Here is a 24345-nt window from a genome sequence, read left to right as displayed (position 1 = left end):
CTGATTTTTATCTTTATTGACATTCAGTATGCCTTCTAGTCTGTCTTTTGAAATATATTACTTTTTTTTCCTGTAGTAACAAATTATCAAACCTACTGTTTTATGGAAGTGCACAGCTTGACTATCCCAGTAATTTTTTTTCCCCCCCACTCAAAATAGTTGCTTACATGGTCTTCCAATGTAGTGCTTTTTGAAACATTGTGTTGGCTTTTCCACATACTACAGCAAAACTGGGCTGATTATTTCCTCAGGTTATAAGACAGTGGGGTGTAGGAATCTAGCTTTCATCCAGTTCTACCTTCTTAGTCAGATTTACCTCTTCCAGGAGTTCATTCCTTTCTGTTTCTTTTTTTGTTTTTGCCCTTCTATTCTTTCATTCTGGGGTTGGAATGAGTATTTTCTGAAATTTTTTTTATTGAGAAAATAAATTATACTTTCATTTTATTACTATTGGAAAATAATTTTTAAAATTCTGCATCTGCACTAACGTTCCTCACATACCAGTATGGAGAGTGAATGGGGAGGGTTTTACTTTATGTTCCCAAAATTTTATCTTTAGAGTTCTAGCTGTTTTATTAGCAGCTGGGAAAAGTGTTAGAGGGTCTGTTGCAAGGTCTCAGTAAATTGAGCAGGCTTGGATTTATTCTGATGTGGAATTGCTGTATATTCTAGCATTTGAGCATTTTAGGACACACAGCCAAGCATGTGACTGTAGCCAAGAAATACTGGAATTTTTACTTCATGAATAATTATTTGCTGTGGAGACCGTTTACACAGAGAGGAAATCCTAAGAAATCCTTGCTATGCTAGTGTTAGAAATACTACAGGAACGAATTAAATTAGAGGTAGATGGAAGTATCCTATGGGCAATATTCATTAACCTCTTGTGATTATACTTACTGTTATAGCTCCTTTTTTCAGTATTAGTTGCCAAATGTCCTAAAAACATGAAAACCAAGAAACTGTCCACAGCTGTTTTAAATGTACAGGTTTAATTGTGCCATATAATCTTCATTTCAACTGTACCAAATTTATGCTAGACTAATTAAAACATTACTGTGAAAATACATTTGTTTTTTTTTTTTTTTTTTCCTCTTGAGTGTGATCTTAGTATTTTTAAAGAAACTCAATAAATGAGAAAACACTTTCAGCCTATGTTTATGTCTCACGGTAGTTCTTTGTTAAAGCTCCCCAGAATGGGCAAGAATTAATTTTCACTTAATTCTTGAGGTTAAAATACCATATTTATTCACTTTATATTTTGGTTTATCTACATAAGTCCACATATTCATATCTTGTGATTCTATGTTTAAATATTATTCTTGCATATTTAAGAGATTAGATTTTAAAATAATGTGTGATTTTTACAAATGACATGTTAAACTTTAGGAAAATGATTATGAGGTAGTAGAATTTTCTAATGTGAGGGTGGCTTTTTCCATATTTAACTAAATTGTGGCATTAGACACATTTGAGGGCACAAGTTTACTGTAAAAGTACTCTTTACTTAATAGTATAATAAAGAATAGTGGTACTGAGGTTAACATACGGAGTCTTACTCTGCAATTTTTAGCCTAACACTAAAACTTATGGCAAACTGCTTCTGCTCTTCTGCCTGAGGTATCAACTATGGACTAATGTGCAGGATTAAATATCTGCTAGCATTCACCATGAAATTTCTCTGTGTGAAGTCACAGCACTAAAAACTTTAAATATCTGTAACTTTAGCAAGAGTAAGTTAAAATGTGGCAAAATAATTTGTTTTTTCTAAAGTTTGTAAGCTTGCATTTTGACCAGCTGATTAGAGGAAAAATGCACTCCGTAGAGAGTCAGCCTTCCTTTTCTTCCTTTGGAAAACAGTTTCTGATTAAAAGGTGGTTTTGGGGCTGTCTTTCGGTAGGTGATCTTGATCTAGTCAGGTTGATAGGCAAAATTTTTGCTTGGGTTTTTTCATGTGCTACTTACAAGAACAATGATGGAGACATTTGTTAATGATGGCAATCTTTGAAATTCCTCATCAGTACGATAGGAAGGATCTGTTCTGAGTTGCATAGAGGTGAGAAAGATAATAGGAATCTGAATTTAGGGAAAAACGTTTGTCCAAAGCTCACCCAGGAGAAACAGAAGCTGAGGACATTTTACTTTCAGAAGAGAATAGATTTTTCAGATCAAGTTTAAGTTTCTATGAATGTCAACTCTTGTAAGTCACATATTTTGATTTTTTTAATAGTGACATGGGGGGGTTCTTGAATGTTTATTGGTTATTTTTATGATCCCATGTGTATTTCTTACTTGATTATTTCACTATGTACATAAATGGTGTCTATTTTTGATCTATCTTCTCAAGTTTCCTGATGTTTAAACACTATTTTGGTCTCAGGGTTCAAGTAAACATAGTCTTTATTTACTGTGTTCTACTTACAGTCTTCTACAAACTTTAGGAAAGGTTTACTGTAAAACTTTTGGAACTGATTAGTAGATCAAACATGGCTGTCTTAAGATTACAGTTGCATGTTGTACAATAATGTGATATTATTTAGGGACTCAATAAAATAGTCTTGGTGTCTATAGCTGTTTTTTTGCTTTGTCTGATTACCTGTAGGTGAATCAATCACGTTTTTGGCAGGTATTACAGTTAGAATATTAATGATTAATATAGTAGAATTGTATGGTAATTCTTTTAGGTGAAAGTTGCATGACATAAAGACAAAATGTCAAATGCCAGCTTTTCAATGTGCACTGAGTTTGGAAACAACAAGGGCAGAAAAACTTAGGAAATGTGGAGAGTTACATACAATGGTATGAAACTATTGTTTTGATAGTGCCTTGATCCCAAGCACCTGTCTTTGTATGATATAACTTCTGTTGTGCAGGATTTTATAATTAGGGTCTAAAAATGTTAGTACAAAAACAAGCTTTGTATTTAACTTTTGTAAGTAGTTAGAAATATGTTCTTTTACTTAGCCATTAGTTTATCTGAAGGTACACCCACTCTTAAACTGTTGCAGTTCATGCTTCTTTAAAAAAACTATCACTAAATCTCCCTCATCCCCAGCCCCCCATCATCACTAGCAGCAAACTGGTGTGTTAGACTTAAGGCATAGTAGAAGGCAAAACTTTTTAAAAATGCATCCAGTTTCATTGGTGGGCTTTCAGTCAACTATTCAGGAGTCGACATCCTGATCTCAGGCTATAGTCTGTCAGTCTCATGATCTTAATGACAGTAGTTTTAGGATTTCTTCCTGTTGCAATGTGCAATTTTCCCAAGACCTTGAAATATTCTTGTTCAGTATAGGGGGAGGTATGTTGTAAAATGGTAGAATCATACTTTTATTAGTAAGATTTTGTCATTTATATTGTTTGATAAAGGTATATTAATTAAACTGTGACTGCTCTTGCTAAAGTCCAGTAATTGCATAATTTCAAATATAGTTTAAGATACATCACCCTCAGCATTGTTTGTTAAGATGGGAGAATGGATAATTTTAATAGCAGCTGTTTGTTTGTAGTAGAATAATTTCATTTTCTCTGTTAAATTTGTTCTGTGTACTTATTTAGTATGAGCTAAGTGATAGGAGATTCTTATGTGCCTACACACAGTGTGAAAAAGGAACTTCACTTTAGCATTTTTAAACTTTTTGTTACAGGCTAGCTATTATTTTGCAATTAGTATTTTGATCATGTCTATATTCTGCTATTTTTTTCCAGTTCATGGGCAAATACAGGCTCTAGTATCAAGTAATAGTGGACTCATTCAGAAGAATATAAGAAAACTGTAGTGTTAAAATCAAAAGCATCTAAAATTTGAAAATGTTTCTTTCCTGCATTGGGATTTTAGAGTACTGTCAAATAACACAAACAACACTGTCAAATAACAAGTGCATATAGATTAACTTAATTTGGGTTTTTTTAAAAAGAAAACTGATGGACGTTATTTTTCTCATCTGTGATAAGACAAATTCCTAGAATTCTTAGTCTGTATTTAGAGAAAACCTGTATTTTTAAAAGGGAATTAGGTCAGATTTTATGGTTTTATGTGCCTTATGAACATATAAAAACTTCTGAAAAAAAGTTGTCTGTGACTTTCTATTTACTGTCGCAGGAGTCATAATCATTGGTGTTGTTGGTTTTGCTTTTCAAGGTACCCAGAAAATGGCATAATAGAAATGGACACAGTTAATCTTCGACCCCGAGCAAGAACCATTCTGAAGTGGAGTGAGCTAAAAGTGGGTGATGTGGTGATGGTTAACTACAATGTTGAGACACCAGAAGAAAGAGGATTTTGGTTTGATGCAGAAATTACCTCTTTGAGAGAAATCTCAAGGACTAACAAAGAGGTTCATGCTAAAATTCTGCTGGGGTAAGATTTGCTTGACCAACTCAGAAAATCTCTACATATCATATGAAGTGTGTTTGGTTTGGTTTTTTCATGTGCTAATCACTACTAGATTAATTTTAATGTCATATTGGTTCCACAGCTGTGTGAATTACCATGCTTAGTTTTTTCAGTGTGCAGATTTAAATGTAAATCAGTATTTTTATTTTTCCTAAGACTGCTGGAGGCAACCATTAAGTTTTTTATGTATTATGTGTGATTTAGTAATTTTTTAAGCAATTGAGAACTCCTAGGTCTCACTGGGTATGAGTCATCTCTGACAGTTTGAATAAGTCTCTAAACTAGCTAAATAAAATTTTAAAGAAGAAAATGTTTATGTAGTATTATAACCTCTGATAGGTAAGTGTGGAGCTGTAGGATGTGGGAACTGCAAGTTTTCATTGTGACTGAGATTTACCTGAATGTCTTTGCTTTGTTTTGCTATTTCATTTTAAAACTTCCATACAGTTCTTCAAGGAACAGTGTTTTCTGGAGATATCTTTAAGATATTGCTATCAGTAAGTTACATTATCACCTTCTTTGGGATGAAAAGATGACCAGTGATTGATGTAATGTTGCCATGTCCCACATTTACTCAGTGTTATCACTGTTCTGGGAGTGTGTTCCTGAAAATGAATTGGACTACTAGCATACTTTGTAGTTTTCTTTATAAGAAAAGAGAATGTTGTATCTATAGGAAGACTTTGTGTGGGACATGGTTACTTGAGAGAGACATATAGAAGTCTCTGTGAATCACATCTAATTCAGTATTTTCTGTAAAAATACAATCTTACCTAGTATTGGGAAATTGTAAAGACATTTGTTTGGTAAAGTATGCAAGTAATTGAAAGTTTGTTTTGGGGGTGGGTTTTAATTTTAAAATTATAGGAGTTTTATTAGATAATCTCTGTGCATTATAGTCATCTTATATGAAGTAGAGCAGGCACATGGACTTTTGTAGGCAAAGCAAAAAACCCTCAAACTTGAAATACAAAGCTAGGAAAAAAATGAGTATATATTTTGAATTATTTACTTGAAAGAGAGAAGATATTAAGAAATGGAGGACAGTATTAATGGAGAGATGCAGATTTTCGTTGTAGTGCGTTTAGTGCTAGTGCCATTTGGTGAGTCAGGGAGGGGTTTCATGACCTACAAATAGAATTGTCCAGGCAGCAGCTTACATGAAGTTCCAGTGTCTGTTGATAAATTCTTTTAAAACTGTTGCCTACAAGGATTCTTTTAGAGTTTTCCCCATCTATTAAAAACAGTATAATCAGAATATGTTTTATATTGGCAAAAGGAAGCAGCCAGTGGCTAATAAAAAATTTTGGTTGGAGCTCCATAGGGTAGTCTATATCTAAAGAAACTGATAGTTATGTTTCAAACTAGAAAATGCTAAATTCAAGTTCTGTGGCAGGTACAATAGGGATCCCTGTGATATTTACACTTATTATCATCTGAAAGGAGTTGGGAGGAAAACAACACAGTTGACAAATACCTATTCTAAGGTGATGAATTTAAGTCCATTTTTCAGATGGAATCATATTTCAGAGAAATTTTTTCCCAATTAAGAACTCTGGTTTCCTTTAAATGTTGATAGATTGCATATGCAGTAATCAACTTGTTGCAGAAAGTAATGTTGACTGAGCCCTACCATTTCTTATATTTATCAAAGAATAATTCTGTATCATCTGTTCTACCAAACTCATTCCTCTCAATTAGTACTAAAAGAACAAGACAAATCTCCTAGTATTCATAAATTTGTGTAAGGACTATGCAAAAGTAATTGCTTTGCATTTCAGGAATGTTGACTTGCAAATTAAAGACCAACCTAAGTGTTTCATTGTTAATTAATATTTGATATAAATAATATAAAAATATTATTTTAGTTTAGAATTATAATGCAGCTGTTGTTCTTTTAATCTAGAAAAATATAGTGAATATGTTTATATTCTATAATGTTTCTATATAAGTTTTTAACATTATGTTAGCATTAACTATTTGTCTCAAATAAAGGTGAAGTTTATTTTAAATTTTTTATGATTATATGTTTATGATTTACTGATTGTATGCTAATGACTAGTTTTTTTGTGTAGTACTTAAGAACAACCCTAACAGAGGGAGTAAAAAGAGGCAGAGATCTTAGGGTTTCATCGCATGTATTCATCACTTGGACATTTTTTCTTTTGTGGTATTATATCAAAGAGACTGTATAAAACAATTTTATATGCCACATATGAAGGTTTGATTTATTGATCTTGGTTGCTTTTGACAAAGATTTCGTGAAGCTGTTGGCGTAATCACAGGAAATAACAAGAATATGTTGTCTTTGGTCATGCTTTGAAACTAGGTGCATCTTTTGACACATATTTGTTTGGTATTACTGTTACTCATGTCTTAGTCATAAGCAAAAGGAAAATTCCTGTAGAGTCTGTCATCATTAGCTCATCCTTGAAAAATATATATGAAAGTATTTCATATATATATTACCAAATAGAGGATGACACTGAGCAGGACAGGCAAACATCATTATGCAGAATAATTGATCACTTATTAATTCTCATTTCTATAGTATTCACACTGCAGCTGAAATCGCTAATTGTAGGATGTTTAAAACATATCGAGCAGGATTTTCTGGGTCTCAGATGCAAATACTAGGGAAACAGCAGTGCTTTGACCATAGAATAGGACTTAAGGTTTCTCATGACAGTATGTGCATGCTTGCAGTTCAGCATCTCTGAATGCTGGATTCTTGTTTTGGGGTATCTGTGGTACCTCTGAACTGAGTTTAACTGGCAAGATGCTGCATTTCCAGTTTTTCTCTTTGGAGAGAGTGTCTACTTCATAATGACAACACATGTTTGTAATCCAGAATAATAAATATGACGTTGTCTTTGAGACTAACTGTTCACAATTTAACCTCAGAGCCAGCAGATGTATTTAAATTCACCATACCAAATCAAACCAAAGTAGATCAAATGATGCTCTATATTTACTTATTCATAGAATTGAAAATAAAGACCAAATTTGGTCTTATTTTTCTTCAGTAAGCCCTTGAAAGTCTGAGTTTAGCCAGGACTCTCTCTTAATACCAAGACTCATATTTTGCTTAAGCTTTTGGAGATGTGTAAGAATATAGATATAAATTATGCAGAGTGAACATAATTTTCTTCTTTAGATGAGTAAATGTTTAAATGTTTAAATTTGATGTCTTGATCTACGCAGCTGTAAAGGAGTGTAATAGAATGGCCATAAATTTTCATGTTCGTATCTGTCATCTTTTAGTTCTGCAGGTTTTTGTATGGACATTCCTGCTCCCAAAAAGGAATTTTTTTTGCAGACTACTTTTTAAATATTGTCACTGTATTTTTCTTGCAACCTGCCAGATCTGGTGTTTGTCTTCCTTTTTTTTTTTTTTTTTCATGGTATGCATTTATATTTATCATCCTACTACTCCTTTTATTGATATCTAGCATGTTTTATTCTCAGAATGCGGTATGATATATTAAAATTATCTTTATGCTACCTGTACAGATTTTACTTTTAGCTTCTCCCTTTACTTCTTTTGGACAAGATTTTCCATTTATATTTAACTTCTGATTTTTAGAAATTCATATGTATATTTGTTTTTACAGCTTTGCAAAGGCACAGAAATTAAACACTTTACAGAATAGTGAGGTGTTCTGTAGAAGTGAGTGAAACAAACTATACATGCGTTTTTTTGTTTATAATTTCAAGAGTTCTTTTGCTTCTGTCAATTTCTATCTAGTTTAAAAAATATTGGTAGTTGTGCCTTGTTTTGACATTTAGGAATATAACAGTATCATACTTCCTATCACTCTAAGTCTATATTGTGGTAATCATCGTGTCAGTTGTTCTCATAATTTGGTAGATGTCCAGTAGCAGTTCTCATAGTGCTTCTTCTTCAGGTCTGGAATTTTTATAATTGTGATTTTTATCTTACTAATACTTGCATAATTCTCTACCCAAAGTAGAAAAGTAACATCCTGGTGTATTTATTTTATTTTAGTGTCTTTTTTGCTGGTTGATATGGGAGATATTGTTTTGATGCTGTGTGAAATATTAACAATGTTTACTTGGACCTATTTTCTCAAATAATTTTCATGTTGTATCAGCAGGTATCCTAGTAATAAGAATTTTAATTACTGAAGACCTTACCCGCAGCTTTTTTGCACAGATACAAAAGTGTCATATTTCTTCCAGGCAGCAAAACTAGTAAAAGATTAATTTGTACCTCTCACTTTCCTCTTCTCCTTTGTGGACTTCAGTGGAGCTGGTTACCTCCTTTGAAGAAGAGAACACCTCTTGAATCAGCAAGACTTTTTCAAATCAAGATAGATTCTGAGTGGCGAAGAATTTGCTGGGGCTTTTGGTGATGAATCTGTAGAGGTGATGCCTAGAATTTTTAAACATTTCTTTGTACTGCTTTTCGTAGTCTCTACAGCTAGAGATTGCTCTTTTTGTGAAACACAGCCTTATGGAATGATCTCACAACTCATAACAGGAATGATTGTTGACAGACCAGAATGTTTTGTAAACTGCTTAATTACCCTGTTGGACAAAAGAAATCATGTTAGCTGAAGTGGTGTGTGAGTATAATTCTCTGCTTGGTCTTAGAAGTGATGTTTAATAAGTAAACTGTTCACTTTTAAATTCCAGATTAGGTTTTTAACCTTTCTTTGGTTTTGAGGAAAAGTAAATAATTAAATGTACTGCGGACACAAGGACAGAATATTATTAAAAAGACTTCTAAGTAGTGTGAATTGGCTTCTGTTAATGATTCAGGTGTACAGGACAAATTGCCCAGGAGATATTGGGACAACCTGGGCTCTAGGGAAAGAGTTGTTATTCAGGAAGTATTGTTTCTGTCAAATGTGAAACAGAAGAACAGTATCTGACTGAGAAAAACTCATCAAGAGAGCATGAGTAGAGTAAATCCTGTAATCATTCACTGTAGTACTTATCCTTTTGCAAGGTTTTTTATGAGGTGTAGTACCTTGATTTAGCAACTATGGCATCAAACTCTTGGTGTTGGTAGAGGCTAGTCATGAACTTGTGGAGAGTAGCCTTGCAAAAAGAACTTGGGGTGCTGGTGGGTCAGAGGCTGGACATGACCCAGCCATGGGCACTCACAGCCCAGAGAGCCAAACGTGACCTGGGCTGCATCCAAAGCAGTGCGGACAGCAGGGCCAGGGAGGGGATGCTGCCCCTCTGCTCCACTCTGGTGACACCCCAACTGGAGTGCTGCATCCAGCTCTGGGGTGTCTGGCAGGGGACAGGAAGGACATGGACCTGTTGGAGCAAGTCCAGAAGAGGCCACCAAGGTAGTTGAGCAGAATGAAGTACCTCTTCTATTAGAAAAAGCTGGGAGAATTGGAATTATACCACCTGGAGAAGAGAAGGCTTTGAGGTGACCTGGTTACACCTTCCAGTATCTGAAGGGAACCTTCTAAAAAGCCAGAGAGACTTGAAAGACAGGGCATGTAATGACAGAAAAAGGGACTATGGCTTCAAATTGGAAGATTAGGTTTAGAGTAGATATTGGAAAGAAATTTTGTAGTACGAGGGTGGTGAGGCACTGGAACAGGTTGCCCAGAGAAGTAGATGTCCCATCCCTATTAGTGTTCAAGGCCAGGCTGGATGGAGCTCAGAGCTGTCTGGTTAATGAAAAGTGTCCCTGTCCCTGCTCATGGATTGGAACTAGATGATCTTTAAACTCCCTTTCAACCCAATCATTCTATGATTCTATGAAAGAGTACATTTTGAGAAGTATTTGGCTGACTTATTATAGATATCCTCTTCTTGTTTCTTTCTCCTTTCCCTTTGGACAGAAGTTTCCATTTTACAAACACTCACTGAATAGTTGCAATTGACATGTTCTATGCAGATTATAGCTATTCCTTCACACTCTTTACCTGCTTGCTTCATTCTTCTTAAAGAGGACAAGTCTTCTGGAGGTTCCCTTGAGTAGAAAGGATTTGAAGGATTACAGTTTTAAGACTTGCTTGTTCCTAATTCTTTTCTGACATGAAACAAATATTTTATCTGCATACTTCCCTTTTCCTGATTCTTAAAATGAGAACATTTAAATTAACTGATTTGTTCTTTGTGCCATTTCCCTACATATTGCCTGATCTTAACTAGAACTGATTGTTTCAGGTTGGTTTCCCAAAATGGAGGGAAAATAGACAAATGCTTGTAATTTGTATTTAGTCTTTTGGATTGTGAATATACTGTTCTTTGAAATTCTGTAATTTTAGTGGCAAACTAAGTCTGCCTTACGGAGAGAGCCAAAGAGTAGGTAACCCAATTATTTAAGATCTTTTTAGTCCTGCTGTTGAAGAGAGTAAGACTTTGGAGAGCAAATCATCCCAAGGAAAAGGAGCAAGCAAATCCTGTGGATCAAAACCTGGTTAAACGCACAGCATGTGTCAACAGACATTTGACTTTTAATACCACTTTGACTTTTGACCCTGACAACTGGAGAAAGGCAAATACTGCATGTATTTTAAAAGAGGGCTAGTCATCCTTATTTCCATCTTAGGATGGAAGGGGACAGTTCTCATGAAGTGTTGGTGAAGTGTTGATGATTAGGAATAGCTAGAGTAATTTTTTTTTCTTTTTCCAAAAGCAAATGTGTTACAAGGTCTGCCCTCTGTGATAAAATTATTTAATAAGTGTCTTGGTTTGAAGGACCGGTAGGAAGGCAGAAGCCTTCCTTGGAATGGAAAATGTAAACCCCTTTCCTCTGAATTATTATAATTTTGAAATTAAGGGGATCTCAGGCAAAGATATGAGGAGTAACAGTTGTTTACTAGTGTGTGTAATGAAGCAAACAAACAAGAACAAGTACAGCATTAGCCACAACCAGAACAGGAGCCCAGGGACCCTTCTGGGCCACGGACACTTTCCCTGTGGTGCAGTTCTGGGCACGGCCAGCAGGGGCGCTGCTGGCTCCTGGCTGGGCAGGGCGGGTGCAGTGATTCCCCCGCGGCTGCAGGGGGCGCTGTGGGGCCTCGGGCAGCGCACGGGAATGGCAGCTGGGCCCGGACGAGAAGGGATGGGAGAGAGGCTTTGGGTCACAAACACTGGGGCAGCCAAAACCCACTGCCCTGATGGGAAGGGATGGGAGAGAGGCTTTGGGTCACAAACCCTGGGGCAGGCGATCCTAGTGCCCGGATGCGAAGGGATGGGAGAGAGGCTTTGGGTCACAAACCCTGGGGCAGCCGATCCCAGTGCCCAGATGGGAAGGGATGGGAGAGAGGCTTTGGGTCACAAACCCTGGGGCAGCCAAACCCACTGCCCTGACAGGAAGGGATGGGAGAGAGGCTTTGGCTCACAAACCCTGGGGCAGCCGATCCCAGTGCCACTGCAGGACTCTGAGGAGCACCAGGCTGGAACAGCAGGATGTATCGGCAGGCAGGGGGTGCAGGGCTACAGTGCAGGGAAAGCTCAGAGCAGCGCCAGAGAAGCAGCAGGAGAGGGACAGCGGTGGCCTGGCTCTGAGCAGGGCAGGGAGAGGTGAGCTCAGGATACTGAGCACATGAGCAGATGGGGATAGGTTCCTCTCTTAGTGAGGTAGGTGATAATAAGTTCCCAGTTGCCTTCTTAGGCAGAGGCTCACCCCACGGCAGAAGAAGCAGCTCTGAGCTGGGCTCTGGGGGCAGCAGCAGTGAATTCCCTTCCCCACGCGGCAGCTCTGACTACCCTCCTCTGAAGCTGAGAATTAGAGAGAGCCCAGCCCTGTCTTTTAACTGTCCAATTCTCTCGAATACCTTCCCCCTCAGATAGAAACTTCCCAGATGAGAGGAGTGCAACCAGATGTCCTCCTCCCCTGAGCTTGGACACTTCTTCATTTTCTTAAGCACCCAATTGGTAGTGATTCCTAGCAACTTCTGGGGAAAAAAATTCTCTATGTAAAAAAGGACAAAAGAAAAGAAAGCTAGCCTCCAACACCAAAGGTAGATCAAAAATTGAATCTATGAATAGGATCTATGAATTCAGTGTGCAAATGTCCCTTAATATCCTGTCTCAGTCTGGTGATTCCTGTAGTAAACTGTGAGGATGGACAAATGGATAGGTTTAGAATAAGAAAACATGGAATGATTTGGCTCAGAGGATAGTGGTTCGTTAGTTGCACACTACTTGGAAAGTGATAACGGTATTCTTCAGATTGCATCTAAAAGCTTTACATTTCAATTAATTATGTGTTAAAACATTAATTGCTTTAACAACAACAGAAAAAAGCATAAGTAAAAAGTTAAAATTTCAAATGTTATGGGTGTCCTAACCATTACTGTAAGATAAAAGTATATTTTGAAGGTGAAGAATGGATTGACTTGGATCTTGGATCTTTGTTGGTTTTCCAGAATGTAAACTAAATCTTCAGTATTTGTAAGAGTCCATTCTCTAATAAACATGCAGACTTGGAACCACAGAATCTTTTGATTTGCTTTTTAGGGGGAGTATATTTAGAAGTGTCCACTAAGGAAAGTAAGTCCAAACAGAAGAGGAATAACAGAAGAAAAATTTAAGTGCAAAGTGACAAGTGGTGTGTGGGTGGATGGGAAGTACTGGTGAGTACAATATTAGGCAAGGCATTATGAAAATAAAAAAGAAAAAAGGAGTGGTATTGAAATATATGTATGTGTTTAAGAGAAACTTTGGTGATGGAAAGGAGCTCTTGAGATTGTTCGAGCAGGATCAGCCAGAGCAGTTTGTCTAGGACTAAGTATAGTTGGGGTTTTAATAATGTTGTGGGTGGCTACTTGACCAGCTTTCTGAACAATCTGCTGTAAAAAGAAAATTCACTCTTGGCACACAAAGTGTGTTTTTCATGTGTATGTACCTCTTACCTGGCAGTGGCCTAGTTAAAGTCTGGCTCCCTGTTTACACACATAGGTAAGAGCCATCCTCGCACAACCCTTCTATTCTCTGGAGTAAACACTCCTGTATCAAGGACGTTATTTATCAAAGCTATTAATCATTTTTGTATCCCTTTTCTGGAACCTCTCCTGTACACCCCTGTCTGTTTTCTCTGGGGAGCCTACACCTGGCCTAAATAATGCTGAGTGATGATTGGCATTCACCTTCCCTTTATCTGCTGGCAAGGCTGCTCTTAATGTAGTCAAAGAAACTGTGAACCTTCTTTGCTTGCAAGGGCACGTAACTAGTTTATGGTCAGCTTGGTTTTTTATATTCCTCAAGGTCACTCTCTACCAAGCTGCTCTCCAGTCAGGTGGAGACACTCAGCAGGTACTAGTACTCCCTCTGTGCAGGATTTGAATTTTTCTTTGTGGAATATGATGAAATTCCTTTCTATCCAACTTTAAGTGGTGGCAGAGGCAACTGATATTCACTTTCCCAGGGACTGAGTTGTGGCTGGTCAGTCTGTCATCAATCTTCCTTCTTGAAGATAGGTGTGATATTTACTCTTTACAGGAAGGTGTAATCACCTAAGAGTACACTCATCCAAACATCAGGCAGATCCTTTAGACCTCATGATTATGACCTGTTAGAGCCAATAGACTCTATATGCCCTGTGTAAATGCTCCATAACCTAATCTTCCACTGAGGCGGTCTTCCTTGCTTTGGCCATTCTTTCTACTCTTGGGCTCCTCAGATTCCTAAGCACTGTTCTTAGCAGTAAATAATCGATGCAAAGAAAGTGCTGATTACTTTGGTTTTTCTGTGTTTATTGTCATATTTTTGTATATCATGTGTTTGTCATATCATATTTTCCATATTATTTTTATATTAAGCAGAGATCCCACATTTTCTCTAGTTTTCCTTTTTCTGTCATAGTATTTTACTCCCCAGATTTGCATCAAGGTAGACCTTGACTTTCCCAGTCCTATGCCTACACAATAAAATACTTCTTCCTGCCCCAGATCAGCCATCCCAGCTTCCACCTTTTACACATTTCTGTTTTATATCTAAGCTCCTTATTAATTTCTGCAGGCTTACTGTTGCCTTTGGTGTCCTGCACAAGGTGATAGACCATTTTTGAGCTTGTGATGATTTTTAAATATCAACTAGCTTTACTGGGCCTTTCTTTACAGGATATCCTATAGGATTTTTCCAAGTGCATCTCTTCAGAGATTACATTCTACTTTCCTGAAATCCAGGGTTGTCTTGTATATCCTTCTTTGAAGGATCTGAACTCTATCATCTCGTCATCATTGCAGGCAAACTTTAATGTCCTATGACAAGTTCTTCACAATTTATATGTATCAGGTCTAGCAATTTGCTTCTACGTGATCAAGAAGTTACCATGGCACTCCAGACATTCTGTGTATGGTTTGTTGACCTTCCAGCAGATGCCACGGTGCTTCAAGTTCCCTGTGAGAACAGGACCTGCAAACATGAAACTTTTTCCAGTTGTCTGAAGTAGTCTTCATATATTTATTCCCTATAGCAGGCTCCTATTACAGCATCACTAATGTTCTGTCAGCCTTGGCCTGTAAGCTTTTGACTCCTTTCTGATCTGCCCTCATATAAAGAACTACTCTTCTTAGTCTCCTAGCCTCTTCCTGAAGAGCCTTTACCGATTAATCACAGCATTCCAGTCATGTGAGTTATTCCACCATGTATTCACCATCCCAGTGTTGTTATGAAGCTGCATTAATTACACAGACCTCTGTAATCTGTAATCCTCTTTGTTCATTGCCCATGCATTGGTGTATAGGTGTTTCAGGGAGGCACTGAAGTGTGTTTTTCTTACTTGTTTGTTGGGAAATCTCTCCAACAGTTAAACCCACAACTCCATGGGCATTTGGATTTATCAATATAAAAGTTAGTAATTACAGGATTATCGGAGATTCCAGACAAACACATAAGACCTGGGAAGACTGTATTACTATTGTGTAATGGCCATTGGACACTTAAATGGAGGATTTTATATCATTTACTAATGGAATTGGAAATCAAGGCAGAAGCATTTGCTATAATTTTTCTGAAGAGTGTTGGGCAATATAAGGGATGAAGACAATCCAAAATAAGCAGCTGCCCTCTAAATGTCAAATTAGTTAGGGATTCTTTTTCCTTCTAAGATCTGTTGACTTTCTTGGTGAATTAGATTAATCATGTTCTGAGCAGGAGAATCCCTGAATGTCAAGTTTTTTCATTACAGTAATGCTGTCACATGCATTCAAATCATGATAATAAATTCATTACAAACTTTCTGGGCTAGAAATGTGGATTTGTCCTTCTTTGCAAGCAGTTCTCCTTATTTTTGGTTTGATATGACCATTCTTTGGAAATGTCTTTGTGATTCTATGATTGTGTGCCGTTGTATTCTCTTATGGTTTCTGAAGGTTGATACTTTCAGAAGTTTTCATGGCCTTTTTGTGATTGGTTGTTTTTGTTTGGTTTTGGTTGGTTGATTGGCTTTAAAGCACCTTACATTTTGGAAGGTTTGTAGTTGTTGATTTATTAATCTAGGTTTTGGGGGTATTTGGGGAGTTTGTGGTTTTGGGGTTTGTGGATTTTGGGTGGTGGGTTTGTTTTTTGCTTTGTATTTTGTTGGGTTTTTTTCTAGAGCACTTAATATGTTTCTGTGCTTCTTTTCCTCTTTTTTATTTTTTTTTTTTTGGAAGGTCTTTTCATCCTTTCATCCTGATAGTATCTCTGTGAGTTTGTTATGAAGGGAGGTGCTTCTTCTCATGTCTTTGTTTTTGAGTTGAGGTTCTCACTCTGTCTAGCAGGGTTCACAGATTAGTCTCCTTTAACTCTGTCTTAGCTCATGATGAGTGCATGCTGTATCTACTCACTAAATTGCAATATAATTTAAAATCTGGATAGTAGTCTGTTTGTATCTTTGCTTCTTCCTAGCCTGAAGGAACTTGTTGACTAGCCCAGACCCTTGGAATGATGTCTTGAACAGACCTTTAGCATTGTTTCTGTGCACTGCAGTTCAGTCTGCAAACACAGAAAAGCCAGCTGAGCTTAGACCATGCCCTGGGATGCCAGGAACAGCTCTCATATCTTTGTTTTCACGTATGAAGCCTTTGGTGTATTATCTTTATGGGTCATCGAGCTGCATTTTATCTGGTTCTTCATGGACATTTGTGTTAACATCTGTGTATTTGAACTTGCATTTGGAAACTGTAGATGCCTGCTGAGCATTTGGGATAGTGCCAGTGGCAGACTCAGTCCTGACTACAGGAGGGAGCAGCCGCGGTGGTGGCAGTGGAGTCCCCTCCACTGGGACAGGGGCGTTCCTGCAGCACCATGGACAGGGCCGGGTCTGGGGCGGGATCAGGGCTCTCCTCAGGCTCCCCACCTCGGGGTGATCGTGGCGTGGGGCAGGGATGTGTGCAGAGTCATGACCCTCTGACATTGTTGCTGGTTGTTCTCTCAGGCCAGTTCCTCACCCATGTACTCTCATGTCCACCTACCTACAGCTCCCAGGCTCAGGAGAAGAGTCTGTGTCCACGTCTCCTCTTTCAGAATCTGGCATCTTGAACTATAATATATTGCTTTGTAAATGCATCAAGTGTCACACCTACTGCTGACATTAAAAAAGCAATGTCCTGCCTGACTTGTGTGTGTGTCCACAGTACGAATTTGTAGGTTTTTGAGTATATGTGTTTGTTTTTAAAGACTTTCAAGACTCTTATTAGCATATGATCTTCAATATAGCCTAGAAAATGTTAATTTAATTTTTTTGCTGTTGTTTAAATACTAGTGTTATAGAAAGTGAGTAATAAAATGTTTGTATAGTTTGGAAGTTGTTGCACGTCTTTATCTTTATAGTGCTTATGTAATAAATGAAAAGTTAGTTAAAATCAGTGCTAATACTTTCACATTTTGTAACTGGGCATTTCTTTTTAATGATTAAACAAATGTGTCTGGAATATTTTGGAAAAAAAAAAGTCTTGTAAATACTTTCTGGTTTTTTGTTTGTGTGCAATAAAAAAATAAAAGAACCTCAATGTAATTCAGTACAACCTAGCAGCATTTGGTCAGATTATCAATGTAATATCATGTCTAAATGTGGGAAAATTTTGATGTAACCTTTGAAACAAGCCTGTTTAAAATCAAATCTCCAGTCAATCCCTTCCAAGGAGATTATGTTAAACGTTCTAACAAGCATTTTGAATGGTAATATTGAAAGGTTATATGTTTTTTAAATTATGATGTGTTGATGCAGCACAGAAAGAGTTGCTGGCTGAAAACTTTACAAAGCAGAGTAATGGCTGATTGATGTAAGACATGTAAATCAAGTGTTGCATATGAAAAGATAGATACAGAAAGTGGTAGTAAATCTGGTATCATTTTGATTAGTATCTTTTTTGTTAAATGAATTTGTATATTTTGAGAGCAGAGCCAATGTTATATTCTGTTAGGTTTTTATTTTGATTGTGACCTGAACACTACTTTTTGACATTAGCCTTGGAAACTGACTGTAAATTAGTTGTTTGTGGAAAACATGAGAGTGTGAGTAAGGTTTTGCTCTTAGGGGGCCTAAATATAAATCATTATCATCATAAATCATTAGACACATTTCATTATTATTCTTAGTATGAATATAAACTTTGTGTGTATTTTTCTAGTAGTTTCCCCCTTCATTTTTATACAACATTATATTTTTACTTTAGTGTGTGTTTAAATACTATACTTTTAATTTCATTGTGATAAAGTGATAAACCCAGAAGTTTCCAGACAGACATCTTACAATTGTTACTGAATCTCTCAGACTGTAAGAAGTGATAAAGTTTACTAGGAGTAATAACTGTCCAGCAGCTTTTATTTTCTGTGAAGCTGGCTTTTGAAATATCCAGGGTAAAGACCACTTGTCACATGTCTAGTCAATTGTGATTTTAAATGTCTAAAGTGTTTTGCTACCTGGAGGTTTAAAAAAAAAGGAAATATATGTGGGGAAAGTGCAGATAAAAGAAAGCTTAGTTGAAGATTTCTCTCTGGCTTTGGCTAACCTATCTCAAGGGAAGGTTTGCATAAGGAATTCTGCTGTGTGGGAGAATCTGGCTTTGTTCTGAGACAATTCTTTCAGAAGATTTTAAGTTCTTACTTGAATTACAAACACCCCATTTCCTATGCATATTGCATATTCTCATTTTTGGTATGATAGGGTGAAGAAATGAAGAAAGGTTATACATTTCACAACATATAGCCACAATTTTGTTAGATATCCACAATTTTGAAAACACATAATCATTATTAAAGCACACTGAATGTGTCCTGTGGTAGAGAAATTATTCTTCTGTGAGAAACTAGCTAAGCAGATTTTTTTAGCTTTGGTAAGGCTTAACCATTTATTATTGGCCATCATTTTCACATGTTAGTTGTTCTTTCTCTGTAGATCCAAATATGTAGCTGTGACATTTCTTGGAACATACCAGTTTTGTTGCGCTTTAACACTTTGAGATGGAAATAGCATTTTTTTAGATGATACTTTGTAATAAAGTTGATAAAAGTCTTGCTTCTGCATATTTCACAAAAACTTTGCTGTTACCATTTGGAGCACTTTCATCATTGAACCAACTTATAAATCCTTTCATGCTATCTTTTAAGGAGACAATGTGCTAATCATTGTAGTAATTTTATAGTTCAAATTGGCACCGGTGGAGTTTAGTCCTAATTATTATTCTACTGAACTCAAGTTTGGCTTGTTTCCCAAAGACATGAATAGCAAGTGTCTTGACTTCTGAGCAAAGCTGTATGCTGTTTTGCCACCTACCTTGACCGTATGCAATGCATACAGATAATAAAGAGCTATTTTTTAAACAGCTGCCTTTTAGTTTTCTGGGGGAAATGCAGGGATGGGGGGAAAGCTAAGTCAAATACCTCTAAACCATAACACACTGTAGGGAGAGGAGAGGGAGAGGAGAGGAAGAGGAGAGGAGAATTTTTCCTAGATGCAGTTTTACTTATTCTAGGGATAGTGGTTATAGATTACACACACATTTAAGATTTGCAGGATGCAGAAATCAATTTAAACATATGCTTAAATTTGTCTGAAATTTACTAGAATTTGAGAATATCAGTCATTTGTACTTGCTACATGAAGTATAAAATTTCACATTAACTATGTGAAAGAAGTCATAATTCTGTATTTTGTTTTAAATTAGATTCACGACTTTGAGTTGTGTTTGAAATAAGTCCTAGAGTAATAACACTGGCTAGGCAGTCAAGCAGTGTTATAAGTAAAAAAGTTCTGATACCATAGATTTGTGGCATTAAAGAATGTCAACAGATTGTTTTGTTTTTAACTTTAAATAATCTAGGAATAACAGGAAATATAGGACAGTTAATAAAAGACTCTCCAAAGTCCACAAAATAACCTGGAAATATTGGTGCTTTGAAGAGTTTGTTGTTTCAGTTTTTCTGCCAAAGATTATGTTTATGTCTTGTCCTTTGTATATTTGAATGTATTGTGCCTTTATGATTGTGAATTGCTCAGTATTGTGGATAATTTGAAGTGTCTTTGCATGCTAAACATAAGAGTTGTTACTCACAAGGGCCAGAACTGCTTTTAAGTACAATCCCTGTAGGGTGCAAATTAAGTTAATTCTAAATACATTATTTTCCTGATCAGAAAATCAAACAGTTCTTTATCTGATGGATGTCTTTGCATTCATGCAACGTATGTATGTTCTGTTCAAATAGCCTGAATATTTATGCATCTGACCAACAATGAGGAATCCTTTTCCTCCAAAAACTGCTGGGAAAGAAAAAGGTCAAAATAAATACAGCTGCCTAAATAAAAAGCTGCACACTTAAAAGGCAATTAGAGTCAATCAAGACACTGGCAGTGTCCTCTTAAGCCCAGATCCATGGAGACCTAAACACTGCAATGCTCAGGGGCATGAAAAAGTGATTTATTGCCTGTGTTTTTTCCCTGGCTTAGTTTTTTATTTTAGTTAGGTCATCATGTGTCAGAGTCTGAGAATTGGTAATCAGAAGTGGTGAGAGCAGGTGAAGGTGTAGAGCAGAGAACCAGATTCCAGATAGAAGCCTGATGTTTCTGGAGATGCTCTGTTGTTGCAGTTATCCTTATTGACTATGAATCTAACATCTTGTATCCCTATATGTCTGTAATCTAATTCTGTTTTCAGACTGGACATTCTTATAGGGATCTGCTGTCAGGCTGGCTTTCTTGAGAAGGGTTTTCAAGTCACCTCTATGATAGGTTCTTATGGATATCCATCATACTGAAAATTCCTGCTTACTTCTAGATCAGGTAGTAAATTGAAAGTAGTAAGAGAACACGGAGTCGAAGAGAGCACAATATCATCCTAAGGAAGAAGCAAAAGGGAGTGCTTTGCAACTCTTGGTTTCATTATGGCCATTTCTTCCTAAACACATTTTCATTTGAATTGCAATCTGTGTAGATAGAAATCTATTTTAATAAGAGTAAATGAAAATCATTACATTTAATATTTTCTAATTCTTTTCCAGAAGTCTTGTGGCAGTATTGTTGTTACTACTAATCACTGAGATTTTGCATTGAAATCTGACCTTAGCAGGACTGTTTAGAGTATATAATCCAGTACAGTGTTATATGCGGCTTTCCAGAGTTGAGAAACAGTTAAAAGTCATAAAAGGAATTCTGAAATTTTCTGCTGCTTTCCTTGTTCTATGGGTTCTAACTATTATTTTGTCTTGTAGGTCACATTTCTAGTTTGTTTGTGGTGCTATACTGTTATAATAATGTTTGAGATGCTGTATTCCAGATGATATGGTTTTATCTGGTCTACTATGTTTGGCCAATAAAATCATTTTGAGGTTTTAGAAGTGGAAGTAAGCCATACTGGACAACTGTCAATAAAGACAAACTGAAGTGCCAGACAATCTGAGGATAATTGAGTAGTCTTTTCCTTAAGCGAGAACTAAATATGTGTCTTATTTTTTCTTAGAAGTTGCAGGGCAAGACTGATTTTTGTGTGTGAATTGAAATAAAATATCCTATCAGTGATTAAAAATGGCTACTTTATCTTATCGCTTAGGATTCAATCAGTACAGCATCTAGGTCTGAAGCACTAAGTTAAATGTACTTTTTATTCTTTTTGTTTTTCAGAGGTCCAGAAGACACAATAAATGATTGTAAAATCCTTTTTATAGAGGAAATGTACAAGATTGAAAAACCAGGAGCCTATCCATTGACATTTGGGGATGGAGATTTCAAAAGTATGCATTTTTTAAATTATTTGAATATAAGCACAAATTGAGTGATGTTTCTTTAGAAAATATCAGCATGCAGAGGTAGTAGTAATAATTGGTTTGTGTTCAAGAAAGTGGTTGCATTGAATAATTTTTAGATTGCTATTCTAAAAGTATAGTGATGGCTACAAGATTGCTTTATTACTTAAAATATTCAGAAACTAGTAACAGTTTAGTGCTATTGGTCATAAATGATAAAAAAGGGAAACAGCTGATAATGCTCTAAATAAAAAGTACAGAATGAATTTGCAGTCTCATTTAAGTTCCTGGAGAGGTGTTCAGCCCACCAAAACTGCTATTTCAACTGACATCTTATTTAAGCTTTTAATAAATTAATAAATGCCAAAAATAGAATTAGTTGGTAGTAATGCACTTTAATTCTGTCATTATGTCAGGGGGAAAAAAAGATAAGGAAATTTGCACTAAAGCCCCTTGTTCCATGAATAAACAAGCAAAAAAGGGACAGTTAATGTTTGGATTAGTTGACCCTGCATGACCTTCTAAGAAAGTTACTATGCCAGACCTCCTTAACCTCCCCACAACCACAATTAGGAGGAAGTGGCAGTTTATCTAAGAAGTAGTGTGACACTTTATCCTAAGTTTGGAAATATAATTAAGTTAGGAGTGCTAAGTGTTTGTGATAGCAACACTGAAGATTGAACTGCAGGTCTACAAGTAGATATTAGATATAATTATCCATTACATTCCTGGCTCCATGGAGCTTTTCAGAACCTTTGTGGCTGGCTTTTAGTGCACAACAATGAGTCTGAATTATGTTTATTTGTTGTAAAAAAAAAAAAAAAAAATCCCTTCTTTTCAGAAGAGCAAATACCATTCTCTGTGGTATTCTTAAAAGTAAAAATGTTAATTTCTCAACTCATTATTCATTTTCATTATTTGAGAATTGCTTCCCTTAGATTACTAAGAAAAGAAAATTATCCACTCTGTTTTATTTTTTCTTGGTCACATTAAAAGAACTGTGCAATATCTTAAAGCATGTTGTACTTAATAACATTGCAGTGTGAGAAAATTGAAAATCTTGTATAAAACATATTGTTTTGTGTTTACATATTATTTATTTTGCAAGTATGCAACATTTTAAATGGCATAAAAATGGTTGCAGTTCATTTAGTTCTCCCCCGCAGTTACTGTATAGTGAATTAATTTTTAAAATTATGTGTCAAGACAATGAGTGATTACCATATTGTTGACCATAAAGAATTGTCTACAATGGTGCTATTTGATCTGACATGAGTGTTTACTTATCATAGAATCATTTAGATGGCAAAAGACCCTTAAGACTATGAAGTCCATCACTAAACCATGTCCCTGAGTTCCAGATGTTTTTTGAACACTTCCAGGGTTGGTAATTCCATCACTTCTCTGGGCAACATTTTCAGTCTTTCTGTGAAGCAGTTTTTCTAATAACTGATCTAAACCTCCCCCAGCCCAGCTTCAGGCCATTTCCTCTTGTCCTTTTGACTGACCCTCACCTGGCTACAAATTCAGGTAGCTGTAGAGAAGAATAAGGTCTCGGGTCACCTGAGCCTTCTTTTCTCTGGGGTAAGCACCCCCAGCTCCCTGAGCTGCTTCTCATAGGACTTGTGCTCCAGAGCCTTCATGAGCTTCACTGCCCTGTTCTGGGCACATTCCAGCACCTCAATGTCCTTCTTGGAGTGAGTGATCCGAAGCTGAACACAGGATTTGAGGGAATGGCCTCACCAAATTGTACTCTGTAAACTGATTGCCACTCCAGTTATTTCAGAGTCAAGACCTTCATTGTCTATTACAGCTCCTTGCCTCCAATGTTGGTAGTTGTTTCTTTATTTGTAACCACTTTGATTAAACTACCCAAATATTGATGTCTGTGTAGAGATTTGCACCTCTGTGTATGTTTTATTTCATTTTGTTCTTGGTCCCAATTCTGATTAATTTCAGCATATTGTTTATAACTTTCATAAATAAATATCATTCATAAATATATTATTTTAAAGTGTAATTGTGAAAAATAAATCTGGGAATTCAGCCTTATTTTTTGAACTGCTCTTTTTCCTGAATCCAACACTCACCACACTACCCTGTTCATGTGATTCTGGTTTTTCAGCCAGGTCAGCTGTTTTGCCATTGCTCAGGTATGCACAGTGCACATCAGTTGAGCTGTATGCTATAACCACCACTGTAGTCTTTCCTTCTGGACTGTACTTACAACCCCATTTGTACTGTGTGTTAAAAAAAGTTTAATATATATTTGCCTATCTATAAACACACAGCTCCCTTAGCTTATGTGCTATGGAAAGATGCAGAATTTCGTTACAATAATGGCAGATGTAATTAAAATCATTATTTGGCCTTAAATATTCTATGAGATTGTTGTAAGCACAATCAACAAATGCACTGACTATATTTTTGTCCATATTAAGCTATTCTCCATGACCTTGTCAAAAGCTAGAATGCCTACTATGGAAAAAATCTTCATCAGATAAAGTGTAGGTGGTCTCTGCAGAAAAACTCTTATTTCTTGAGCATGGTCACATGATAATTCGATTTTGTATGTGTAAAGTGATATCAATATGCATTTAGCCATTACAATTATAAATAAACTAGTCATTTTCTAACTAATCAGTGGAAGTAAAATTCTGCAACTGAGGAAATTAGCAAGGCTAAGCCTATTGAAAAATTATATTAATAAAATTATATTAATAAAAATTTCTAAGAAGCAACATATATTTAAATATGTTACAAATATTTCTATGTAACATGCAAAT

At 36.2% G+C, this 24345-nt stretch overlaps 1 protein-coding gene across 4 annotated transcripts in view; it reads left to right on the top strand.

The window, feature by feature from the left end:
- UHRF2 (ubiquitin like with PHD and ring finger domains 2) overlaps positions 1-24345 on the top strand; it is a 78612-nt gene that overhangs the window by 25573 nt on the left and 28694 nt on the right. For all 4 annotated transcript variants that reach the window (XM_079330020.1, XM_079330021.1, XM_079330019.1 and 1 more), the window contains exons 4-5: positions 4142-4360; positions 21438-21547. In XM_079330020.1, coding sequence (XP_079186146.1) covers positions 4142-4360; positions 21438-21547 — 329 coding nt within the window. The remainder of the gene's footprint in view (positions 1-4141; positions 4361-21437; positions 21548-24345) is intronic.

The sequence above is a fragment of the Erithacus rubecula genome (assembly GCF_903797595.1).
Source record: "Erithacus rubecula genome assembly, chromosome: Z".
NCBI lineage: Eukaryota > Metazoa > Chordata > Aves > Passeriformes > Muscicapidae > Erithacus > Erithacus rubecula.
This window is presented reverse-complemented; position numbering and strand designations above follow the sequence as displayed.